The sequence below is a fragment of the Peromyscus californicus genome, unplaced genomic scaffold, assembly GCF_007827085.1.
Source record: "Peromyscus californicus insignis strain IS unplaced genomic scaffold, ASM782708v3 Scaffold_5__1_contigs__length_169319896, whole genome shotgun sequence".
NCBI classification, from domain to species: Eukaryota; Metazoa; Chordata; class Mammalia; order Rodentia; family Cricetidae; genus Peromyscus; species Peromyscus californicus.
In genome coordinates this window covers 87,871,507-87,893,951 of record NW_026294573.1, presented here as the reverse complement: position 1 = coordinate 87,893,951, position 22,445 = coordinate 87,871,507, and the positions used below count along the sequence as shown (strand labels likewise).

Sequence of the window (22,445 nt, the reverse complement as noted above, 5' to 3'; positions counted from 1 at the left end):
AGTCATTTGTAAAATGTACAAATCTGTGCTCCAGCTAAATTGCACTTTGGTTGTTCCATGACCCCTACACAGCTGACATCCTCCTGCCTCCATGCAGACATTGCCTTTACCCTGAATGTTGTTTTTTCTCTCAAAATATTTCATCCTGTAAATTAAGTTTCAAATGCTGTTCTCTGATATAGCCTTCATGTGTTCTCCCACGCTCGTGTCCTCAGTTGTCTCCTCACTAGATTCCCTGGTATTAGGGTATCTGACTTTGTGTGCTCGACATGGTGAGACTCTTTAGTACAGTGACTATGTTCTCCCCTCCTCGTGATCCATGTTCATCCTTTATTTGCTCCTACAAAGAGCAAACTACTATGCACAGACATGAATGGAGAAGGCACTTCGTAACTACTGGTTGACTTCAACACTGTTCAGTAGGACTTGTGCTCACTGATGGGACTCTGTGGGTGGGGACTCTTGGGTGGGGCCGAATCAAACCATCAATTCCCATTCTGTTCATCTTGTTCTCAGAATCTTGTCAAAGCCCTTGCCTAAGTGAGCTTTGAACTCATAGAACTTTCTCTTGCCAAAGCAAAGCAAAGAATTGAGATGATTTAATAAAATAGCTCAGATTCAGGGGTGGGAGAAAAAACAACAAACCAACCAATCAAACTGCCTTTAAAATCACTGAGCCCTTCTGGTTTTATTCTGTCATCATAAAAAGTACTGTCATCTCAAGTATTTGGTGGCTTTCAAATTTTATTTTCCATGTCTCAAAAAAACAAAACACATACGTACAAAAACATCTTTTTAGGAGCTAGGGAGATCGCTCAAATTGTAAACTACAAGCATGTGGTTCAACCCCCAGCACCCACATAAAAGCCTGGCAGGCACTGTAACCCCAGCACTTAAGAGGAGGATCCCTGGGGCTTGCTGGCCAGTCTAACAAAATCAGTGAGCTCCAGCATCAGCAGCAGACCCTATTTCAAATACAAGGTGGAGAATTTTTTATTTTACTCTGCAACCAAGGTTGGGTGTGTGTACGTATTCTTGCATTCACTCTTTCAATAAGTAGATAAAAATACCCCAACATAGCAGGTATTTTTCTAGATGAAGTAAGAGAAGGAGAGACAGAAAAACCACAATCTTTACCCTTGAAGACTTATAAATAGAATGCAAACTACATACACATACACAGTCCCAGAACATTCACGAAACTAAAGCACCTATTAACACATGCGGTACAGTTTCCTTTTTCTACTTTTTTATTTAATGTGGATACAATGCATTAAACCATTAAGCTGCCTTAACTCAGAAACGAGCTGAGACTTGTACTTTAAAAAAATACTGGCCTAAACAAGTAAGACAACAGTCAGTGTGTGCCATTCCCATTTTATAGATGGCATGGCATGCAAAAAAGGTTCAGAGATTTACCTAAATTCACCCATGATCTCAGAGAAAGCACTGGCAGGCATTTCACTTAAGGGCTTCAACTGAGTCCAATCCCATCTTCAACACTGCAGGCTTCATCCCTGACCCAACTCATTCTCTTTCATCATACTATTTTGGGGGGTGAGGGTAGGGCTAGGGAGTAGGGTCTCACTCTGTAGCCCAGGCTGGCCTTACCTGAGTGCTAGGATTAGTCATGAGCCACTGGACTGGACTGCAGTTCTGACCTTTGTCTGGGGTACCCTTCACTCTTGTGAGTTACATCACCTACATACTTCTAACCCTATCCAGACTGCAGTGTACACCAAGATGCCTCTCTTGTGCCATAACTGCTTGCTTTATGACTACTTGTATGCCAGAGTAGGCCTCCACAATGTCGCCTCCCCATACACAGGTCTCAGTGATCTTTTTGTCCCTCACGCACAGCACATGCCACATACTCATCTCTGTGTATCTGTTACACAAGGCAGAGGACCAGTGAAAAGTTCTAGTTAGTGGGATGGCATTATCAGTGTGACAACCCAGAATCACCTGTGAGATGGGCCTCTGGGCATGCCTTTCCAAATCCTCTGATAGTATTAACTGAGGTAGAAGATACACACTGCCAGGCTGTGCAGGAGAGAACAGCAGCGTCCACTCTTTGTCCTCCACTGGACGGTAGATGAGGTTGACCAGCTGCTTCAAGATCCTGCTGCGTTGACTTCTCCACCCAATGGATGGTGTCTTGAACTGTGAGCCAACACCAGCCCTTTCTCCCTTAAGGTTTTTTCATCAGGGTACTTTATGTCAGAAACAGGAAAGGAACACAGGCACCTAAATTACAAAGTCACACAGTAGGCAAAGGCTTCAATAGTGGAAACTATACACACACTGATCTCCCTAGTATCAGTAGACAGATTTAGAACCGTGTCAGTATGTCAGGAATCACACAGAACAGACATAGCTCCTAGGGCCGAAGGAGACAGACGCTGGGCGATCTTTTGGCAGGAGAGGAGCAGACACGGCAGATGTGAGGACGCCCTGCAGTGGGGGCACTTTTACAACTGGAAGAGTTCCACCTCACTCAGATGTACAAGTCAGTTCCCGTTCTTAAGAGGCACAGCGTCTTCTAGGACTGCTCACTACTGCTTCCTCTGTGCTTGGTGAAAACGCCTACAGGACTATCAGGAGCATAACTGTGGCTGAAGGTTGACCCGACTGAAAACATGAGGTTTAAACTCCCCACACCAGAGGATGGGGATGCAGGACAGTCGGTTACACAGGGTCGCAGAGGGCCTGGGGCTTTGGCTCAGGGAAACAACACTGCACAGCTTTTACAAATCCCTAGATTCAATCCTCAGGATCCTTACAAAGTATCACTTAGATCATGACATTTGTGTGCAAGATGTGTTCCAGAACTGTCTAACCCATGCTTCCACACTTTATTTTATTATTTATTTATTTGGGTTTTTTGAGACAGGGTTTCTCTGTGTAGTTTTGGAGCCTGTCCTGGATCTTGCTCTGTAGCCCAGGCTGGCCTTGAACTCACAGAGATCCGACTGGCTCTGCCTCCCCAGTGCTGGGATTAAAGGCGTGCGCCACCACCGCCCGGCTCACTCTTTATTTTACTCACACTCTAGTTCTGTAGGACAAAGGGCAGACAGTGGTAACTACATATCTAAGTAAGCACCTTAGTTTCTTGTTAAAGTTGGGCCCTATTGAGTGACTTGCTTAAGTCTTTTTTATTTAAAAGACTTTAAAAGGCCTTAATTTGCCTAATTAGATAAAAAATAGAAAACCACTCAGACACACCACTTCTGTAGCAAAATGAAGTGAGAAGACAAATACATTTAAAGCCACCATATTACTTAGTTGTTTTTTATACCAGTATTTAGTCACATCATTTATAATAGCATTTATTTGAAAACAATTTAAGATTGGTTGGTGATTGAGTCTTATTGGTAATTTTCTTTTAAAATTCCGAGTAGGAGAACCAGTTATCAACTCCGCCTATTTCTGGATTGCTTCTGAGCACAGAAACCACAGACGTCTGCGATGTAACCCTGTTGTTTGCAGTTTTTTTTTGTTTTTTTTTTTTGTGGGGGGGGGGGCCGTTGAGACAGGGTTCTTTGTGTAGCTTTGTGCCTGTCCTGGATCTCACTATAGCCCAGGCTGGCCTCGAACTCACAGAGATCCGCCTGCCTCTGCCTCCCGAGTGCTGGGATTAAAGGTGTGCGCCACCGCCGCCCGGCTGATTTACATTTTTAAAAAGCATCCTCGTTTCTCTAACTTTAGGACTATACATGGTTCTTTCGGTTTTGTTTGGTTTTGTTTTGTTTTGTGTGTGTGTGTGTTTTGAGGCACAGTCTCATATCCTCAGCAGACTGGTCTCAAAGTCACTACCTGGGCAAGGACGGTTTGGAAGTTCTCATCCCCCCGCCCGTGTTTCTCGAAGCCGAGATTACAGGCCTGCGCATCAGAGCTTGTCTGTGTGGTGCTGGGGTCAACCCCAGGGCTTCATGCAGGAGACATTCAGTCCGACTTGATGAACGTGATGCAGATTTTATGAAACTAAGCAATTCTGAGTCTGAGAGTGAAGAGTTAAATGGTAATACAAAAAACGTAGTCACGGCCAGCACACCCAACTCTGCCAGCCATCGAGTTTCCAAAGTCCTCAGCATCCCAGCTCCCTTCTTTCTCACTCACTCACTTATTCCTTTCTTTAAAGAAACAAAAACTAAGTTGTCCAAAATTCCCAAGTCAGTTTGTACAGAGCTGAATGAGAGCTCTGCCACTGGATAGGATGAGTTCCCTTTACCCAGACGCCGTCTTCATTCTGGGTCAAGGCGAGGTAAAACAGGGAGAATGAGATTCCCGAACGCTGAGTCTTGAGTTATGAAGTATCCGGATGAATGTGCGTGAGCATGCTGAGAAAGAGTAAAACAACAGAAGCTATTAAGAAACACATTTGTTTCAACTGAGGCATTAGAAGTCCGTACCTTCCTGAATTCCTAAGATCTAGTTTATTTATAACAGGTCTAACGGTGCTAACTATGTTTACACAGACAGACGATAACACCGTTCAGATTAACACGCCGTATCAGGCACTCATCCAGCAGCCTCTGTATCTATCTCTGTGGGACTGACTTTCTTCCATCAGCAGACACGACTGCTTTGCTCTTGGAATGAAGAAAAGCAGCAGCAAAGGTCACGAGCCCAAAGCCTGGGGAGGGCAGCATCCGAAGGGATGGTGAACAGTGACCACTGATGACTAAAATCCAACAGAGAGGACTTCGGAATGCAACTCATTTAAAACTGTCAGTAACTTCTCTCTTATTTAAAAAGAAGAGGACTGCTTTTAGCCATTTAAAGTGAGATGATCTTTATAATGTCCATTCTAATTCTGGCATTCTTCTTAAAAGCAAAGGCAATTACACTATACTTTTCAAATTTTTATTTTCTTAAGTTTTATGAGATAGGGTTTTGCTATGTAACCCAGGCTGGCCTGGAACTCAAGATCCTCCCATTCCACCCTTGAAGTAATGATATTACAGGGGTTTTATATGAATAACCTCCCGCCTCCCACCCCCCAAGGTCTCTGGGAATTGTAAATTATCCAAGAGGAATGTAATACTAAAACTATTACTTTTAAGAATAATGCTTCCAAGTTGGAATATCACATTCATAAGCTTAACAGTAAGAGTCTTTAAATATTGTCCATGGAAGCAGTGTAGACTATTAAAAAGATATCCAAATGGTAAACCAGGAAGACAACAGACAAAGTAATGGTGTGACAAATTTGAAGATACATATGCTCCTATTAAAGCAGCCAGTTCAATTTTCTGTATCATTCTGTCTAAACAGTTTTGTGAACAAGCAATCCCTTGGCAAAGCACAGCAGAGAATTAATCATGACTGCATTAACACATAAAAGATACTTTGATTACCACTGTACTGGCCTTTCAATCCCTCTGGGCATGAGCGACGGCAAACCACCCCTACTATGTTTGGAACATGTTTACTGACATTGCTCCATTGAGATACAAAGTACGCACTGTGTTGCTTTCTAGTACCTGGAACTCTCCACCGAGAGCAGGCCATAGGTTCCTTTTACTCACCTGCAGAGCTGCCTTCTGCTGGGCTGCAATGTGCTGCTGCTCAGCATGATCCCGAAAGTCCTTATTAAGAGAGGGTCTGGAGAGGGAGATGCTAAAATGGAAATCTTGGTTACTTGGTTACCGAACACAGAGATATCCTTATCTTAAAAAAACAAAAACAAAACAAAACAAAAACTGTACAAGGGGATTTATTAGATTGGCACATTTTTATTATAGTAAATTACATTTTAAAATTGAGGTATAGCAGACACATAAGAATATTTATGTACATATTTTTGGTTATAGTTTTGATATTTATATACATTAAAAATTCAGTCAAGCCAGATAACCTATCCATCAGGTCATATGCCAATACTATGATACTATACAAGATCTCTCAGTAATTTTCAGGTATACATCATTATTTACCAACCACCATGCTGTATAAGAAATCTAAAGAGATCATGTGGTGTTTCTGTTTTCTATGTGTAGCACTAGAAATCATACGGAAGGCCTCAAGCACACTAAACCACAGAGTTAATCCCTAAGCCTTTATGGACTTATGTTGAATCACATAGTGTTCATTAAGTATACTCCTTTAAAAACGGTTTTTAACTTGTTGGTTTTGTGTCAGACATATGGAGATCAGTTTTCTATACCATGTAAGTCCTAGGAGTAGAACTCAGGTTGCTGCTGCTGCTGCTTCTTTTTCTTTGGGGGTCGGAGGTAGGGAAGGAGGGGGTTTGAGATAAGGTTTCACTTTGTAGCTCTCTGGCTGTCCTAGATCTCGCTCTGTAGACCAGGCTGGCCTCGAACTCACAGAGATCCTCCTGCCTCTGCCTCCCGAGTGCTGGGATTAAAAGCATGCACCACCACCGCCCAGCGGACATTAACATTTTTAAAAACTGTTAACAAATAGCATGATGTTTATCAACAGTAAAACCATACTTCATTGTCTGTATCATAATTACACGTATGATAACCATGTTCTACACAGGTTGAACAACTGTGAATTAAAAAAAAAAAAGCCACACTGACAGTGGCTTACTCCTGAGATTCTAGAGCAGCTACTGGACAGCGGGCTCTGTGCTGAGCACTAGGGCTATACAGAGATGCAGAACAAAATCTCACAGACAACAGCAGCTATGATGAAATGTGATGATGCACATGACGTAATAGGAAGGGGCAGTCTATGAACACAACTGGGATTTTGGTAAGGAGAAGCTTTAAGTGTAGACCTAATTCTAACAGTAATGAGACCTCCAAAGAGTGCTAGTCAGTGCTTTTCTTTTTAAAAGTATGATTAATAATAGCACCTCCAAAGAACAGTCAATACCTAGCTCCAGGGTGACTTGCTGAAGATTGGTTCTGCATAAGTAATTTTCTTTTTTCTTTGTCCAGTTCAGCCAAAATCGCAACTCTGTTTTTATTTTGAAAACCTAAAGAAAAAGAAGGGAAGGGGAATAAGAAGCACTTTAGAGCAAGGCCATGTAGAAGCCAGAAAGCAAAGTTCCTATTCTCTAGCATGGTCATGAACTCACTAGAAAGTTCTTTCTCCCCACTGGCCATTTCCCAGCAACTTTAAGAGCATACATTACCAGATGTGGTGGCAAACATATAATCCCAGCACTTGAGAGGTGGATTTCAAGGCCTGCCTGGCCTACATGAGACCTTATCTCTTTAAAACAAAACAAAAGATCCAATGGGGTGGGGAGTTTAGCTCAGTTGGTAGAGTGTTTGCTGAATATGCAAAACCCTTGGATTCGACCTCCAATATAGCATAAACTAGATATGGTGGTGCATACCTACACCTGTGAGGTAGAGGCAGAGAGATCAAGAGTTCAAGGTTATCTCTGGCTATGCAGCACGTTTAAGGGCAGCCTGGGCTACATGACACCCTGACTTAAAACAAACAAACAAAAAACAGGCTCAGCAATGGTAGCATACACCTTTAATTCCAACACTCTCAGGAAACAGAGGCAGGTGGATTTTTGTTGAGTTCTAGGTCAACTAAGGCTACCTAGTTCAACCCTAAAAAAAGTGTGTGCATGTGTGTGCTGAGATGGCTCAATAGTTAAGAGTACTGGTTGCTCTTCCAGAGGACCTGGGTTCAATTCCCAGCACCCACAGGCAGCTCACAACTGTTAATCCAGTTCCAGGGGATCTGATACCATCTTTGGAACTCTGTAGGCACCAGGCACAAACATGGCACCCAGACATGCATGTAAACAAAACACCCATACACATAATATTAAAAAAAAAAAAAAGTCAAAAACAAAAAACCCAATGAGCATAATAGATGGATACAAAATAAAAGTAAGGACTTTTAAGATGTATTTAATTTTTGCAGTAGCAGGACCCATCCCTTGTACATTCCATGCAAGCACTCTTCCACTAACCACAATTCCAGCACCAAGACTCGGGTCTAAATAATTTTACTCACCAAGGTATGAGTTACAGCATTTGTTTTGGACTAAATTTGGGGGCCCAAAATATTGCACAGTCAAATCTACAGGTGTGCAGATTCTTTTTTTTTTTTTTTTAAGATTTTATTTATTATGTATACAGTGTTCTGTTTGCATGTATCCTTGCAGGCCAGAAGAGGGCACCGTATCTCATTACAGATGGTTGTGAGCCACCATATGGTTGCTGGGAATTGAACTCAGGACCTCTGGAAGAACAGCCAGTGCTCTTAACCGCTGAGCCATCTCTCCAGCCCAGGTGTGCAGATTCCTACATGAAGAAAAAAGCATTATGCAGGCTGGAGAGATGGCTCAGTGGTTAAGAGCACTGACTGCTCTTCCAGAGATCCTGAGTTCAATACCCAGCAACCACAAGTGGCTCACAACTATCTATAGTGGGATCTGATGCCCTCTTCTGGCATAAAGGCATACATGCAGACAGAACATTCATATACATAAAATAAATCACAAAAAAAAACACCAAAACAAATACTGTGCATACTCAGATCAAATTCATTAAAAAACGATACATTTTTGAAGGAAAAGCCAAAGAATTCCAAATGACCAGACCAGAAAGCAAGTTTAAGAAATAGCACAACTCATAAGATATATAGACACCTCATTTTATCAAATACTTATTTAATATTTGACTTAATTCTAAGCCTTAAACTTAGATAAGATCTCAGCACGTGTTGCAAAGTCCTGCAGCAGGCAGTGTGCAGCTAAGCTTTAAAAATTCAAATTAAAGTCAGATGGTGGTGGCAAACACCTTTAAACTCAGAACTTGGGAGACAGGAGCAGGTGAATCTCCGAGTTCGAGGCCAGGCTGGTCTACAAAGTGAGTTCCAGGACAGCCAGGGCTACACAGTTAAAACCCTGTCTCAAAAAACAAAAACAAACAAACAATCAAATCCAAATTAAAATGCCAACATGTGAACACTGAAGGACTCCACATTCTTAGATCTCTAGCCTCTGCAAATCTGTCTAACTCAGATTCCCACACAGCGGCAACAAGCCAGAACCAGAGAGAGTATTTATTCTCCCTCTAGCTGGCCATTCTCACACTCTTTATAATCCTGAGCAGACTTGTTTGCATGACCATAGGAGTCTGCATTTCTGATCCCTAGCTAATGAGGGTAGACAGAGAGATGGGGTCGGGGAGTGTAAAAGGACTGGGAAACACAGAAGGATGTGGAACAGGAGACAATTACAGCTCTGGAGACTAGAAGGATAAATTTGGGATGAGGGTACTTTCAATAAGGGTAGGTAGACCTAAGCACGCCTAAATACCCATTTGTGGGACTGTGAGAATTTTACACTGACTTACAGAGAAGACCTGGTAGGTGGAAAGGTCCCCGAGAGGCAGACTGGTTGAGATGGCACAGCATGTATAAGGTATTCATAGATACGGGCCTAACCAGACAGAGCTGGAACTTGCAGTTCTCAGTTTAACCAGGTACCAGCAGCCTGTCTATAGGCAGGAGTTTGGGAAATGCCATATCCATTTTAGTAATTTATCCTCTCCCATTTTCCATCTCTGAACCTGTTATACCACAAATTCTAGTAACAGCAGACTCCTTTTTAATAACTACCAGTGACAGTACATTCTGGCATTTCTAAAAAGATGGTTTTATGAACTTTCCAGGCAATTTTTCATACTAGATCTAGAGCCCATTTCCTGCTGACATGCTCTCTGAGGAAAACAGGCCATCAACATCAACTGTCAGGTTGCTGAAATGCCCCTTCTTCTTTCCCAGGTAGTGACAGTGGGTCAGGCAGGCCAAGAATGAAATGTCCAGGGAAGGTGAACTTATCCCAAGTACAGCGGAAACAGAACAGGCTAGTTTTGTACAGTGCAGGAACCTGCACTGTTCTCCGAGAGCAAAGCAAGCTAATGATGTCACTGACTATGTGGTCTAATTTATAGAGCCTCTCTCCCACAGTAAAGATGCACCACGAAGCTGGACATGATGACCCACTCTTAGGGGGTCCTCGCCCTTGGGAGGTGAAAGCAGCAGGATCAGGCATTCAAGACTACCTTCAGTTGTACAGCAAGGTTTTAAGACTAGCCTGGGCTACATCAGACCCTGTTACAAAAAAGGAAAGGGCACTGCAGATCAGATCTGGGATATCTTACTGTAAGAAGGCAAGAAGTCTTTAAAAAAAAAAAAAAAGTCCAAGGTTGCCCTTGGACAGAGAAGCCAGTTGAGGCTAACCAGACTGTCAATGTGAATATTAAAAAGAGAAGAGTTAACCAGGTGTGGAGCTCATACCAGTAATCTTAGCCCCAGAGCTCTCAAACAGGAAGACTGCTAGGAATTGCAGGCCAATCTGGGCTACTGGTACTGAATGAATTCTAAGCCAGCATAAGCTGAAAATAGACAGACAGCGAGAGGGAGAGAGACAAGAAGAGGTGACAGCCAGAGTTACAGCTGGAGTGACGACGGACGGGTCAGTGGCAGCGGGGCAACCATCAGGTTTCTGAAATTCCCAGGTACTTTACTGTGGGGCCACACTATATGACAACCAACATTTTAAAATGAGCTCACAGACAGCATGGAAATGCTTCTTAGGAAATTTTTGAAAGATTTTTCGCTTTGCCTTTGAAACCATTACTAAGCAACTTAATTTATAATTGGATATAATTGCTTCATAATCATACATAATATCCCAGAATTTATTACAAATTAAAAAAACTCTCAACTTTACACATGATGTTTAAATTCAATGAAAACTTAAAGACTACTCTAGTTGAAACCTAAAGCAGGGCACAGTGATACACTGTAATCCCGGGACTTGAAAAGCAGAGCTCAGAAAAGGCTGTGTAGGTTCGCATCTTCTGAGCTGGCCTTACCATTCTGAAATGCATCCTTCCTTTTTAAAGTTTTAGATCTAAACTGGGTGTGGTGGCAACACCTTTAATTCCAGAACTCGGGGAGGCAAGCCTGGTTTACATATACATAGTGAGTCTCAGGCCAGCTAAGTCTACACAGTGAGACTGTCTCAAAAACAAAAACAAACAAACAAAAAACATGACCTAACGGAGTGTGAGTTTTGAGCAAAGTATTTACACTATGAAAGTATAAAAAAGTCAACAAATACTATTTAAGTACTAATAATTTCTTACTTCAGACTTGAAACTTAAGGCAAACTAGTTAGTCTGTCTGGTCATATGAAGTAAGGTACAATTTCTCTCACCAGTAGAATTCTTACAAACTCAAAGGTTAAACTACTTAAACAAAAGGGTATACTCACTAGTGAGATTTTCTTTAATACCTATGGTCTCATGCTATAACTTATGTGTCTGTGTTCACTCTTATCACAAGGATTATTTACTGTATTATCTTATATACAGTAGGAACTATAATATCCTCATGTCCATCAAATATAATTTTCTTAGAATGAAACAGTACACTAAAATACTTTCACTTTTCAAATGATAAGTCTTAGTCTGAATGTAATTGTCCCCCAAAGGTCATAGGGAGTGGCACTATTAGGAGGTGTGACTTTGTTGGAGTAGATATGGCCTTATTGGAGGAAGTGGGGGTGGGTTTTGAGGTCTCATACATGCTCAAGCCATGCTCAGTATCCCAGTTCACTTTCTGTTGCCTGCAAGATGTAGAACTCTCAGCTCCTTCTCCAGTACCATATCTGCCTGCATGCTGCCATGCTTCTCGCCTTGATGATAATAGAAAATGGACAAACCTCTGAAACTGTTAGCAATCCAATTAAATGTTTTATAAGAGCTGCTGTGGTCATGGTGTCTCTTCAAAGCAAAGAAACCCTAACTAAGACAGAAGTTGGTACCAAAAGTGGGGTATTGCCGTGATAGGTCTGACTATGCTTTTGTTTGAAGGGATATGGACCTTGGGACTGTGGATTAGAGAAGCAACTGAAAGCTTTAAATGCTGCTTAATGGGCCATCCTAGTAGGAACATGGAAGACAGTGGTGCTGAGTGTGATTTGAACTGTGACCAGGCTGGCTCAAGAGGGTTCACAGGAGAATGTCAGTATGTGGCCTAGAGATCTTTCTTGTGATATTTTGGTAAAGAATGTGGTTGCTTTTTGCCCTTGTCTGAAAAGTATGGCTGAGGCTAAAGTGAAGAGATTTGAATTAATTCTGTTAGCAGAGGAAATCTCAAAACAGCCTCATATAGCTATGTTGTGTGATTACATATCCCTTCAAACAAAAGCATGGTCAGACCCATCACATCAATACCCTACACTTCTGGTACCAACTTCTATCTTAGTTAGGGTTTCTTTATTGTGAAGAGATATCATGACCACAGCAGCTCTTGTAAAGTAAAACATTTAATTGGATTACTTAGTTTCAGAGGCTTATCCATTTTCCATTATCATCATGGCGAGAAGCATGGCAGCATGCAGGCAGATATGGTGCTGGAGAAGGAGCTGAGAGTTCTACATCTTGCTTATACAGATTTATAATGAAAGGGAGCAAGCTGAACAAGGAAGAATACAAAATATATAATTTGAGAAGAAAAGGAGCACCAGGAAGTGGAATGGAACAAAGTCCTGTGTTCAAAGAGATAAACAGATTAAGAAATGGAATAAAGGGAGTGGTGACCTCAGGGAAAGATCCCACCCAGCTAAATTCCAACTTGTGAAAAGGAATTAAAAGCTTAGAGTTGGGTGTGGTGATGCAGGCCTTTAATCCCAGCACTTGGAAGGCAGAGGCTAGTGAATTGCTGAGTTTGAGGCTAGCCTGTCTACAGAGGAAGTTCCAGAACAGCCAAGCTTAGGCAGTGAAGAAAAGTGAAGATGTAATTGAAAGATCTCTGAGTTCAAGGCCAGCCTGGTCTACAGAGCAGTTTCAGGACAGCCAAGCTTACGCAATAAAGGAAACCATGGAAAACAAAAAGCTGGTGAAGATGTAGCTGAATAAGGGGACCATGTTCCAACCCCAGCAAGCAGCAAAATTTGGCAGCTTTGGCTATGTGGTTCTGGCTTTAGAGTCAAGGAGCAACTAAGGAAGGCTGCTGAGTCTGGAGTCTGGATTCCAGGGTCCAGAATAAATGGAGGCCTAGAGAGGCCATTCTGTGAAGCTGTGAAGGTGAAGCCTGGATTGCCTTGGAGACCCCAAGATGTTGAAGAGGCCAGAGCCATGGGATCCCCATAGAGGAGAGCTGCTAACAGGGAGTGGAACGAGCCCAAGAAAGAGAAACATGTTACAGTCAACAAAGCTGAAAGAAATTGGAGATCTGAAGAGCATTTTGACATCAGACATGGAGATGCAGAGTTGGAATTTGTCCAGCTTTTTTTGATCTTGCTTTCGTCCAGTATTTCCTCACTATGCTTCTTTCTCTAAATTTTGGAATGGTAATGTATATCCTGTGCCATTGTATGTTAGATGTGGTCTGTTTTTTATTTGATTTTATAGGTGATTATAGTTAAGAGATTACATGAATCTCAGAAGAGACTTTGAAATTTGAAACATCGTTGAGACTGTGATTGACTCTGGAGACTTTTAAAGTTGGACTAAAATACATTTTGCATTATATTATAAGTTTATGGGGGCCAGGGAGTGGAATGTAGTAGTTTGAATGTAACTAGCCTCCATAAGCTCATGGGGGGTAGCACTATTAAGAGGTATGGCTTTGTTAAAGTAGGTATGGCCTTGTTGGAAGAAGTGTCACTATGGGGGTGGGCTTTGAGGTCCCATATATGCTCAAGCCATGCCCAGTGTCCCAGTTCACTTCCTGTTGCCTGCAAGATGTAGAACTCTCAGCTCCTTATCTGGCACCAAGTCTGCCTGTGTGCTACCATGCTTCTCATCATGATGATAATGAACTACACCTCTGAAACTGTAAGATACCCAATTAAATGTTTTACTTTACAAGAACTGCCATGGTCATGGTGTCTCTACACAGCAATAGAAAACACTCATTCACAATTACATATTCTCATTTTAACACTCAGAAACATTTTACTCCCATATTTTCCTTTGTCACTAAAAAAATCTCAAGTAACCAATTCTCAAAGTATATCTAGAACCCAAGAGGTAATAGTCACTTCCTTTTACCAGCTCTACCATACTTACAGACTAACTGGAATTCTTTTTATTTCTAAAACAAAAGAACGAAAACTATTCTGTATAATTAATAGCAAAATTATAGGTAACATTTCTCTCTTAAAAAACAAACAAACAAAAACTTCCCTTAAACTTTTTCCCCTCTCAACCTTCTTAATACTGAGCTCCTTTAATACAATTACTTATGGTGTAGTAAGTAACCCCCAACCATAAAATTATTTTCACTACTACTTCATAACTGTAATTTTGCTACTGTTATGATTCATAATGTAAATATCTAATATGGGACCCCTGTGAAAGGGTCATTAGGTTCCCAAAGGAGTTGCAACCCATGGGTTAAGAACGCCTGCCTTAAAGAAACTTTATTTGTGTGTGTGTGTGTGTGTGTGTGTGTGTGTGTGTGTGTGTGTGTGTATGTGTGTACATGTATGCCAGTGCACATGGAGGCCAGAAGAGGGAACTAGATCCTCTTGAATTGAAATTACAGGAAGTTCCCACACCCAATGTGAGTGCTGGGAACTAAGTTCTGGCCCTTTTAAAGAGCATTATGGTGATATTTTATTTGTGCTGAAATGTGATTTTATTTGTATATTAATAAAGTTGCCTGGAGATCAGAGCTAAAAGCAAGCCATTTAGCAGAAGTCCGGCGGTGGTGGCACATGCCCTTAATTCAATCACATGGCAGGCAGAATCTCTGTGTGTTCAAGGACACAGCCAAGCGATGACCCGAACCTTTAATCTCAGTACAAACCATAGAGACCTGGAGGTCTGTATAGACAGGCAGTGACGAGGAAGTCATGTGGTTGGGTTTAGAACCAATGAGAAGGCAGAACAGAAAGGCAATAAAAAGGACACAGGAAGAAGGTCTCTCTCTCTCTCAGGGGAAGGACAGCAGCAAGTGGTAAGATAAGGTGGTCTTAGCTCTTGGCTACTGCTCGATCTCTGGGCTTTTAACTCTTTATTTGGCTCTGTGTTTCTTATTTAATAAGACCGTTTAGAATTACATCTACAGAGCATAAATGCTCTTAACCACTGAATCATCTCTGCAGCCCCAAAAATATATTTTTCAATTACAGTTATTATATTGATTTTAAAACAAGACTTTTAAAAGTTACCTTAATGTTAAACCTTTCAAGTCGCTATCCTACAAGCTGCATACTCTCCACAACTATACAGTAAGTCTAAGTACCATACTTATGACATGTACACTTAGTATTAAAGGAAAGTCTCTGGGAATATCAGTTTAACATTTTTTATTTATTGGCTTAACATTTTTTTTGTGTGCATCCATTTCATACATTCACCACAGTCTAAGGATAGAATAACCCCTCTTTACAACTCTATGTGTGTGTGTGTGTGTGTGTGTGTTCTTTTGGTTCTGTTCCTCTAGAAAACTCTAATATAAGCAGTGTGGGAACTAAATGAATAAGGAACTGAGACATGGAATCTAATCGGGTTCTCATACCAGTAGACTACATATTATTTACTATCAAGAAAATTGCCTCACCATGCCTTAGAACCAATAGGGATAACAGTAACAACATCAAAGAGTGGTTATAGGAAATACAAACATAAGAAAACACCTAGCAAACTGCCTGCCATATAGTAGTTACTATGACTCATTATCATCCAGAATTCTTTTTTCCCTTCTTGTTAACATCAACAGACTCCTGTTAATCCCTTCAGTAAGCAGTGTTACATTATTCAGGGGAGTTATTAGCACCAGCTTTCTAAGTTACATTCACATTAAAGATCTCCTAGGACAGTCTGAATGGGACTGGGGGACCCAAGCTCTCTCCGAACTATACAGATGTTCTTGTTACTTTACAATATTATTTTTCTTTGACCCAGTTTCATCCCCAATTTTAACCTGGGGCCTACGGTTCAAACCTTAATATGTATTTGCTTTAGCAGTTCAAAAGTGAAATAAAAAAGGAATCGAGGCTTTAAAATCCTACTCCAAAATGTGTCTCTGTATCCCCGCTCTTTCTCTGTTTTGGTTTTTCGAGACAGGGTTTCTCTGTGTAGCCCTGGCTGTCCTGGAATTCACTCTGTAGACAAGGCTGGCCTCGAACACAGAGATCTAGCTGCTTCTGCCTCCCCAGGGGGATTAAAGGCATGTGCCACCACTGCCCAGCTGCATCTACACTCTTTAAAAGGTATAAATATGAGAATTTTCACAAATCCTTCAAACACATCAGTGGTGCTTGAGAGACAAGCACACCTTAAAATATAAGCCTGAGCTGGGCGGTGGTGGTTGTTTCTATAGTTGAATTACAATGGTAATTTTTCATGTCATTAGTCATAGTTACAGTCTATGTGGAAATTAATGGCAGGCAGATCTCTGTGAGGTCAAAGCTATGCAGAGAAATCTTGTCTCGAAAACAAACAAACAAACAACAACAACAAAATAAGCAGGGATCAAACAGGACCCTTCCCAGATGCTATGCCAGTCTATTCCTACACAGGACTCTAAGATCAGGAGAGAGCACCCAGAGTGACTCCAAGTCAGCAGTACCCACTGATCTCCAGGTTACCACTCTATGAAACTATGAAATCAGAGTTTCTATTCCTTCCACGTGTATTACACAGGCTCTCTCTGAAATCAAGTTGGACTGATCTGGCTGCCATATTTATCAATAAGGAAGAACTAAGACACCATTCAAGGTACAGAAATATGGAGGCAGGCTAGATGCTTCAATAAGGAAAGGTGCTTGTCACACAGGCCTGGCAATCCGGGCTCAATACTGGGGCCCACATAAAGGTGGAAAGAGAGAACAGATTCTATGAAGTTGTCTTCTGACCTCCACATGTACACCAGGTCACACACTCCTACACATACAAATGCACGCATGCGCGCGCCATACACACACATATACACACACATGCACGCACGTGAGCATGTATACAACCTAAAAACAAAAAAGATACAGAATGGTACCTTAGCCAAATTTTAGTTTATGGTCTGCTTCTACATTCAAATTTCTCCAAAAACATGTAAAATTCTTAAGATGTTACAACTAATCAACTCATAAATCAAATGATTACTGAGAACCTACCAAATATTCCACATTACACTGGATAAAGAAAAGTAGGACTTCAGTGATTGCCGAAAGCTTAACGAATTTAGAAATTCTGGTTACTACTATACTATGGAAAACTGCTCGGTAGATCTGAAAGAGTGTTAGGTGTGTGTCCTGCCGCCCCCCAGCTTTTTTGGCTATCTTAAAACACCAGGAAGGGCCAGCTGATGTAAGGTGCTCGCTGACAAGCCTGACTACATAAGGTGGGAGGAGAGAAACAATTCCTTCCACACACATGCGTAACAGGATGTTATGTGTATAGGTGTTGTTTCTGTACCCTTAGCTGTGCACCACATGTGTGCCTAGTGTCTAAGGAAGCCCGCCATACTAGGGCATCAAATTCCCTGAAACTGGAATTACAGATGATTATGAGCTGCCACACTGAATTGTGTGCTGAGAATTGAACCCAGGTCTTTTTGGTCCATTGTTTCACAAGTTTTTGTGCATGGATGCCTGGATCCATTGCTTTGAGCTTGAGGTGAGACATAATTTCATAATGGCAGCTAGAGAGCAGATAGAACAGGGCTAACACATTCAAACCACCCTCCATAACCCACTTCCCCGAATGACATCCCATCCTTGCCCTTTCACAGTGCTACCACCTCCTAGCAGGCTTTTTAAACCCTGAATCCATCAAGAGATTAAGCCACTGATTAGGTTGGATCCTTTATGATTTAACTGCCTCTTACATCCCCTCACAAATCCACCCAATGTGCTTAACTCATCTCCTGGGCTTTCAACCCAAGCCAGCCAATGGACAAGAATACACTGAATGTTTGACCCCTGCATAAGAGACACTAATGAGCCGGGCGGTGGTGGCGCACGCCTTTAATCCCAGCACTCGGGAGGCAGAGCCAGGCGGATCTCTGTGAGTTCGAGGCCAGCCTGGACTACCAAGTGAGTTCCAGGAAAGGCGCAAAGCTACACAGAGAAACCCTGTCTCGAAAAACCAAAAAAAAAAAAAAAAAAAAAAAAAAAGACACTAATGAATTATAATGCGTATATTGAGTCTTTTTCTTATTTTTATAAATCATGTTTCTTTCAGTTACCATTTTAGAATAAGCAAACAATCAGCCTCCGTCCAATTCCTATACACATAAATAGTGCAAAAGTAATTTATTATAGATAGCAAAATACAATAAAAGACTGAAATTTTTACTAAGGTGCTGCAGAAATGGCTCAGCAATTAAGAGCACTGGTTGTTCTCTTAGAAGACAAGGGTTTGATTTCCAGCACCCACATGGTGGTTCACAACCTGTAACTTCAGTCTCAGGGGAGTTGACATCCTCTTGTCTCCAAGGACACTGTATGCATGTGATACACAGACATACATGCAGGCAAAACACTCAAACACATAAAATAAGAGTTCCAGGCCAGCCAGGTCTACATAGTGAGACCCTGTCCCAAAATAAATAAATAAGCATCATTAAATTTTAATGTTTTTAAAATTCTTTACTGAGAATCTGCAAGTCTATAGAACATGATACAGACTCCCTCTGCTGGTGTCCAACAGCAGCAGCTCTGTAACACTAAAAGAATTCCTGTAGGAGTAATGAAAGGCAAATGGCTGATTCAACTAATTACTTGTTAGATTTTAGATGCTTCATAGATCTGGCTACAGGCCAATCAAAAGCCATACCAACCATAGTTGTTTCTACAACAATTACAGAGAAAAGTTACCAGCAAATTTTGTTATCAGAACAGGATAATTTAAAATATGTTTTCACTGTGATTACATTGTGTGGTGTTTACATTTTTCCTTTCCCAAATGGACTGCTCTTAGTTCTTCTTTTGGCTGTTTTGGCGGGGGTGGGGAGTACCAAGGACCTCATACAAACTACTTTAATCTGAACCTTTCTAACTTAACTTTGAAAAGAAGTTAAAGATAAATATGTTTACCTGTGATGATGGGTCAAACACACCTAAAAGTCAAACATTTCAGACCTGATATGGAAAGAGGCCCATTTCAAGTTTTATGTATAAAAATACCTAAAAATAATCCTAGTGCTCAGGAGTCATAGACAGGCGATCCCTGTGAGTTCAAGGCTAGCTTGGTCTACAGAGCTACATAGCAAGTTCCAGGACAGCTAGGGCTATTATACACAGAAACTCTGTCTCAAAAAACAAAACAAAACAACCCTCAAAAAATACTTATAAACTTTCTAAAGATTAAATTTTTATGAGCCAAGTGTGGTGGCACATGCTTTTAATCCCAGCACTAGGGAAGCAAGCAGATCTCTATGTTGGAGGCCAGTCTGCTCTATATAATAAGTTCTAGACTGCCAAGACTACATAGCAAGACCTTGCCTCAAAAATAAACAAACAAATAAATAAATAACTTTTATTTTTAAGCTGAATCTGGCACATACTTGTAATCCTAGCAACTGGAAGGCTGAAGCAGGAAGATCACAGTTCAATACATAGCCCTCAGAAAGCTAAAAACTTGAATCAATTTTTACTTCAACAGAACATTTACAAATAAAAATTCCTTAATAGCAACATGTGCCTAACTTGATTTGATTAAAGACAGGTGAAATGACTAAAGTTTTTACAGCAATGAAGACAGGCACAGTTATTATCTGATGGCAGTTTTAGAAATAATGCTGATTTCAAATAAAAGAGCAAGAAAATCGATGCCAGAGATTAAGTGTGTGATGCAGGCTGGAGAAATGATTCAGTGGTTAAGCGCTTGTTCCCAAAACCATGAGGACCAGGGTTCAGATCCCTATAACCCACATAAATGTTGAGTAGGTATAATGGCCCACCTGTAACTCCAGCCTCGGAAGGTGGAGAGAGGATCCCTAGAGCAAGCTGGCTAGCAAGAGAAAGTCATATCAGCAAGCTCTGGATTTGACTGAGAGACCCTGCCTCAGTGAATTAGGTGAAGAGTGATGAAGGATGATTCTCCATGTCAACCTCCAGTCTCCACATGCATGCACGCCCACCCCCCCCACACATGCACCCATACATGCAAACATGCATATATACTGATGCATACCATACAAAAATAAATGGAAAAAAGAAAAAAGATGTTTATGATGTGAATCACTAATCTTAACAGGTTAAAATACACAATTAGTAGTATTAAAAATGTGTAACTAATATGGTGTCAAGCTGGTTTTAAATTGGGGGTTTCCATTTTGCTATTCATTCTTTAATTCTGGATGCAGTAACTGTTCTATACTAATTTTCTCTACTTCAAATACATTAATTGTGTGAGGGAAAGTTTCTAGTAATAACAGAAATCCCAGCATGCATTACCTTGTCCTGAAGGATTTGCTGCCATCTTCCTATTCTGTTTCAATTCTATTCAGTGGCCACTGATCAGCACTTTACAATCATCTGTAAAAAAATTTATGTGCACACATAAAATGCACTGGCCTTAAAGTACAGTCTCAAACTTGTGAAGAACAGCTGGGCTGAGCTTGGTTTCTTATACCCATAAAAAGCACATACTTAAATCAGAAATTTAACTCTGCAAACTCCTCATGGACCTTATTAAATGAGCATTTTTAGTCTTGAAGCTGTTAATACCAACATTTAGCATTACTTCAATTTACATCATTAAGATGTATTTACCAAATATATCAACCTTCTGAAAGTATCCATATGATCAGTGCTAGGAAGAAAAATAAAATTCTATAAAAGTCACTCTCCATTCATTTAAAAACATATCCCAGCATTTGGCATGCTGGTAAAAGAAAAAAGGAACCTGACAAGTACCTACTCTGCATCATACACTGTGTAAGAAAGATGTTTCCAAAAATGTTTTTAATGAGCATCTTTATATACGTGGAGGTCAACTGTCACAAAACTAGTAAGCAAACTTGGACTCCTGGTTTTGTGTGTGTGTGATGTGTGATGTGTGTGTGTGTGTGTGTGTGTGTGTGTGTGTGTGTGTGTGTGTGTGTGTATGTGAGTGTGTGTGGTGTATGCCCAGGGGCGAGCATGTGTGAACAGGCCAGAAGAAGGAATTGGATGCCTTGCTCTATCACTCTCCACCTTGTTCCCTTGAAACAGGGTCTCTCAGTGAGCCTGGAGCTAGGCTGGCAGCCAGCACTCCTCACCGATCCTCCAGTCTATGCCTTCCCTCAGCTCTGGGGTCCAGGCGCTACAACCACACCAGCTTCGGAGATGGATGCTGGGGATTCCAACACAGATCCTAATGCTTGGGCAGCAAGTGATCTCACCAGCTGGGCAACTCCCCAGCCCCAAGCCTGCTGATTTCTAAGTTTAGAAATTAAGTTTTGTATTAGGTCGTACCGACATCACAAGATAAGCTCGGCCCTTGTGTTTCATTTCAAGCAATCACATTGGGGTGGGGGAGGGGCCGGGGGAACCAATTTAACAAGTGCGCTCTTTAAAAACGTGACCGCACAATAGCGGTAATCCCAGCATTCGGGAGGACGAGGCAGGAGAACCGAGAGTACCAGGCCAACCCGGGCTACGCGGCCAGACCCTGTCTCAAAAACAAGGCGCGAACAGGGTTGCGGAAGTAGAGAGTTAATTGTTGAGCAAAAGACAAGGGCTCGAAGCGGATGCCGGGTGTGACTGAATCGCGTCTCCCACGGCTGGAGCACAGTGTGAGCGAAGCCGGGCTAACCGTGAAGGAAATCGGGGCCACCTTGAGAAAGGGACAGGGAGTCCCAGGATTCCCTTGCCCGCGGGCGAGGTGGGCGAAACCAAACGGGAAGTGAGAACCCTTCGCCCGCTAGTCCGCACGAGGCCGCTGTCCCACGGCCGGCGCTCGGGACACACTTCTCCTGGCGTCACCAGTCCGTTGGACTTACCCGGATGCGAGGAGCCCCGAGAAACCTCGCTGTCGGGTCGTGGTTGTGCAGCAGGGGCGCGCCCACGCAGAACCCAGCAAGAGCACAACGATGCTCCGCACTACAACCTTCCCGCCGGCACCAACTTCCGCCTCCTGACTGACAGAGCCCGAGGAAGCGGAAGTCCCGCCTCTAAGCCTGGACGTAACGGGCGCTACTCCAGGCGATTCGAGGTCTGCGGCTTCTTTGGCAGGAAGGGGTTTCCCTTCTGAAGAATGACAGTCGAGGAGGCTCACGGGAGATGCAGGCCGTACTGCGGGGGGCGGAGCCCAAGGCTGAGAGGCGGGGAGGGAGCCGGGTCCCTAGCACCTAAATTGGCTTTTTAGTCCTCCGGGTTTGCAGGAGGCTAGCTGTTGGCCTGTCAAGATTTAAACCTGGTGCTAATCCACTTCAGCAGAGCCTCAGAAGAAAGTTGAGCTCACTTTCAGGTGTTAACAACCATCCCAGAAATATTTTTGTTGTTTACCGTCTGAATAATTATACATAAGGAAAGCACTAAGCTGGTACAAGTT

The 22,445-nt window shown here is 42.0% G+C and overlaps 1 protein-coding gene across 2 annotated transcripts; it reads right to left on the bottom strand.

Moving 5' to 3' along the window:
* Positions 1-658: 658 nt before the first annotated feature.
* Positions 659-22,056, bottom strand: Inip (INTS3 and NABP interacting protein). 2 transcript variants are annotated; one of them, XM_052718567.1, is made up of 5 exons: positions 21,895-22,052; positions 20,366-20,446; positions 6,847-6,949; positions 5,532-5,622; positions 659-4,340 (listed from the first exon to the last, which is right to left on the bottom strand). In XM_052718567.1, the coding sequence occupies exons 2-5, from the start codon at positions 20,388-20,390 to the stop codon at positions 4,245-4,247; spliced, it is 315 nt and encodes a 104-aa protein (XP_052574527.1). In that variant the 5' UTR covers positions 20,391-20,446; positions 21,895-22,052; the 3' UTR covers positions 659-4,244. The 2 variants fall into 2 exon arrangements, with proteins under 2 accessions (XP_052574527.1, XP_052574528.1); XM_052718568.1 differs by lacking the exon at positions 20,366-20,446 and having other exon boundaries at positions 21,895-22,056.
* Positions 22,057-22,445: the final 389 nt, after the last annotated feature.

What these genes read in the sequence shown, in the direction of transcription:
- Inip (XM_052718567.1), bottom strand. Translation starts at nt 20,390, where the DNA reads ATGGCAGCAAATCCTTCAGGACAAG. An exon ending in AGCAAATCCTTCAGGACAAG is followed by an intron (nt 6,950 to 20,365) that starts GTAATGCATGCT and finishes CTTTTTCTTTAG; the next exon opens with GTTTTCAAAATAAAAACAGA. An exon ending in GCAAGTCACCCTGGAGCTAG is followed by an intron (nt 5,623 to 6,846) that starts GTATTGACTGTT and finishes TTTCCATTTTAG; the next exon opens with CATCTCCCTCTCCAGACCCT.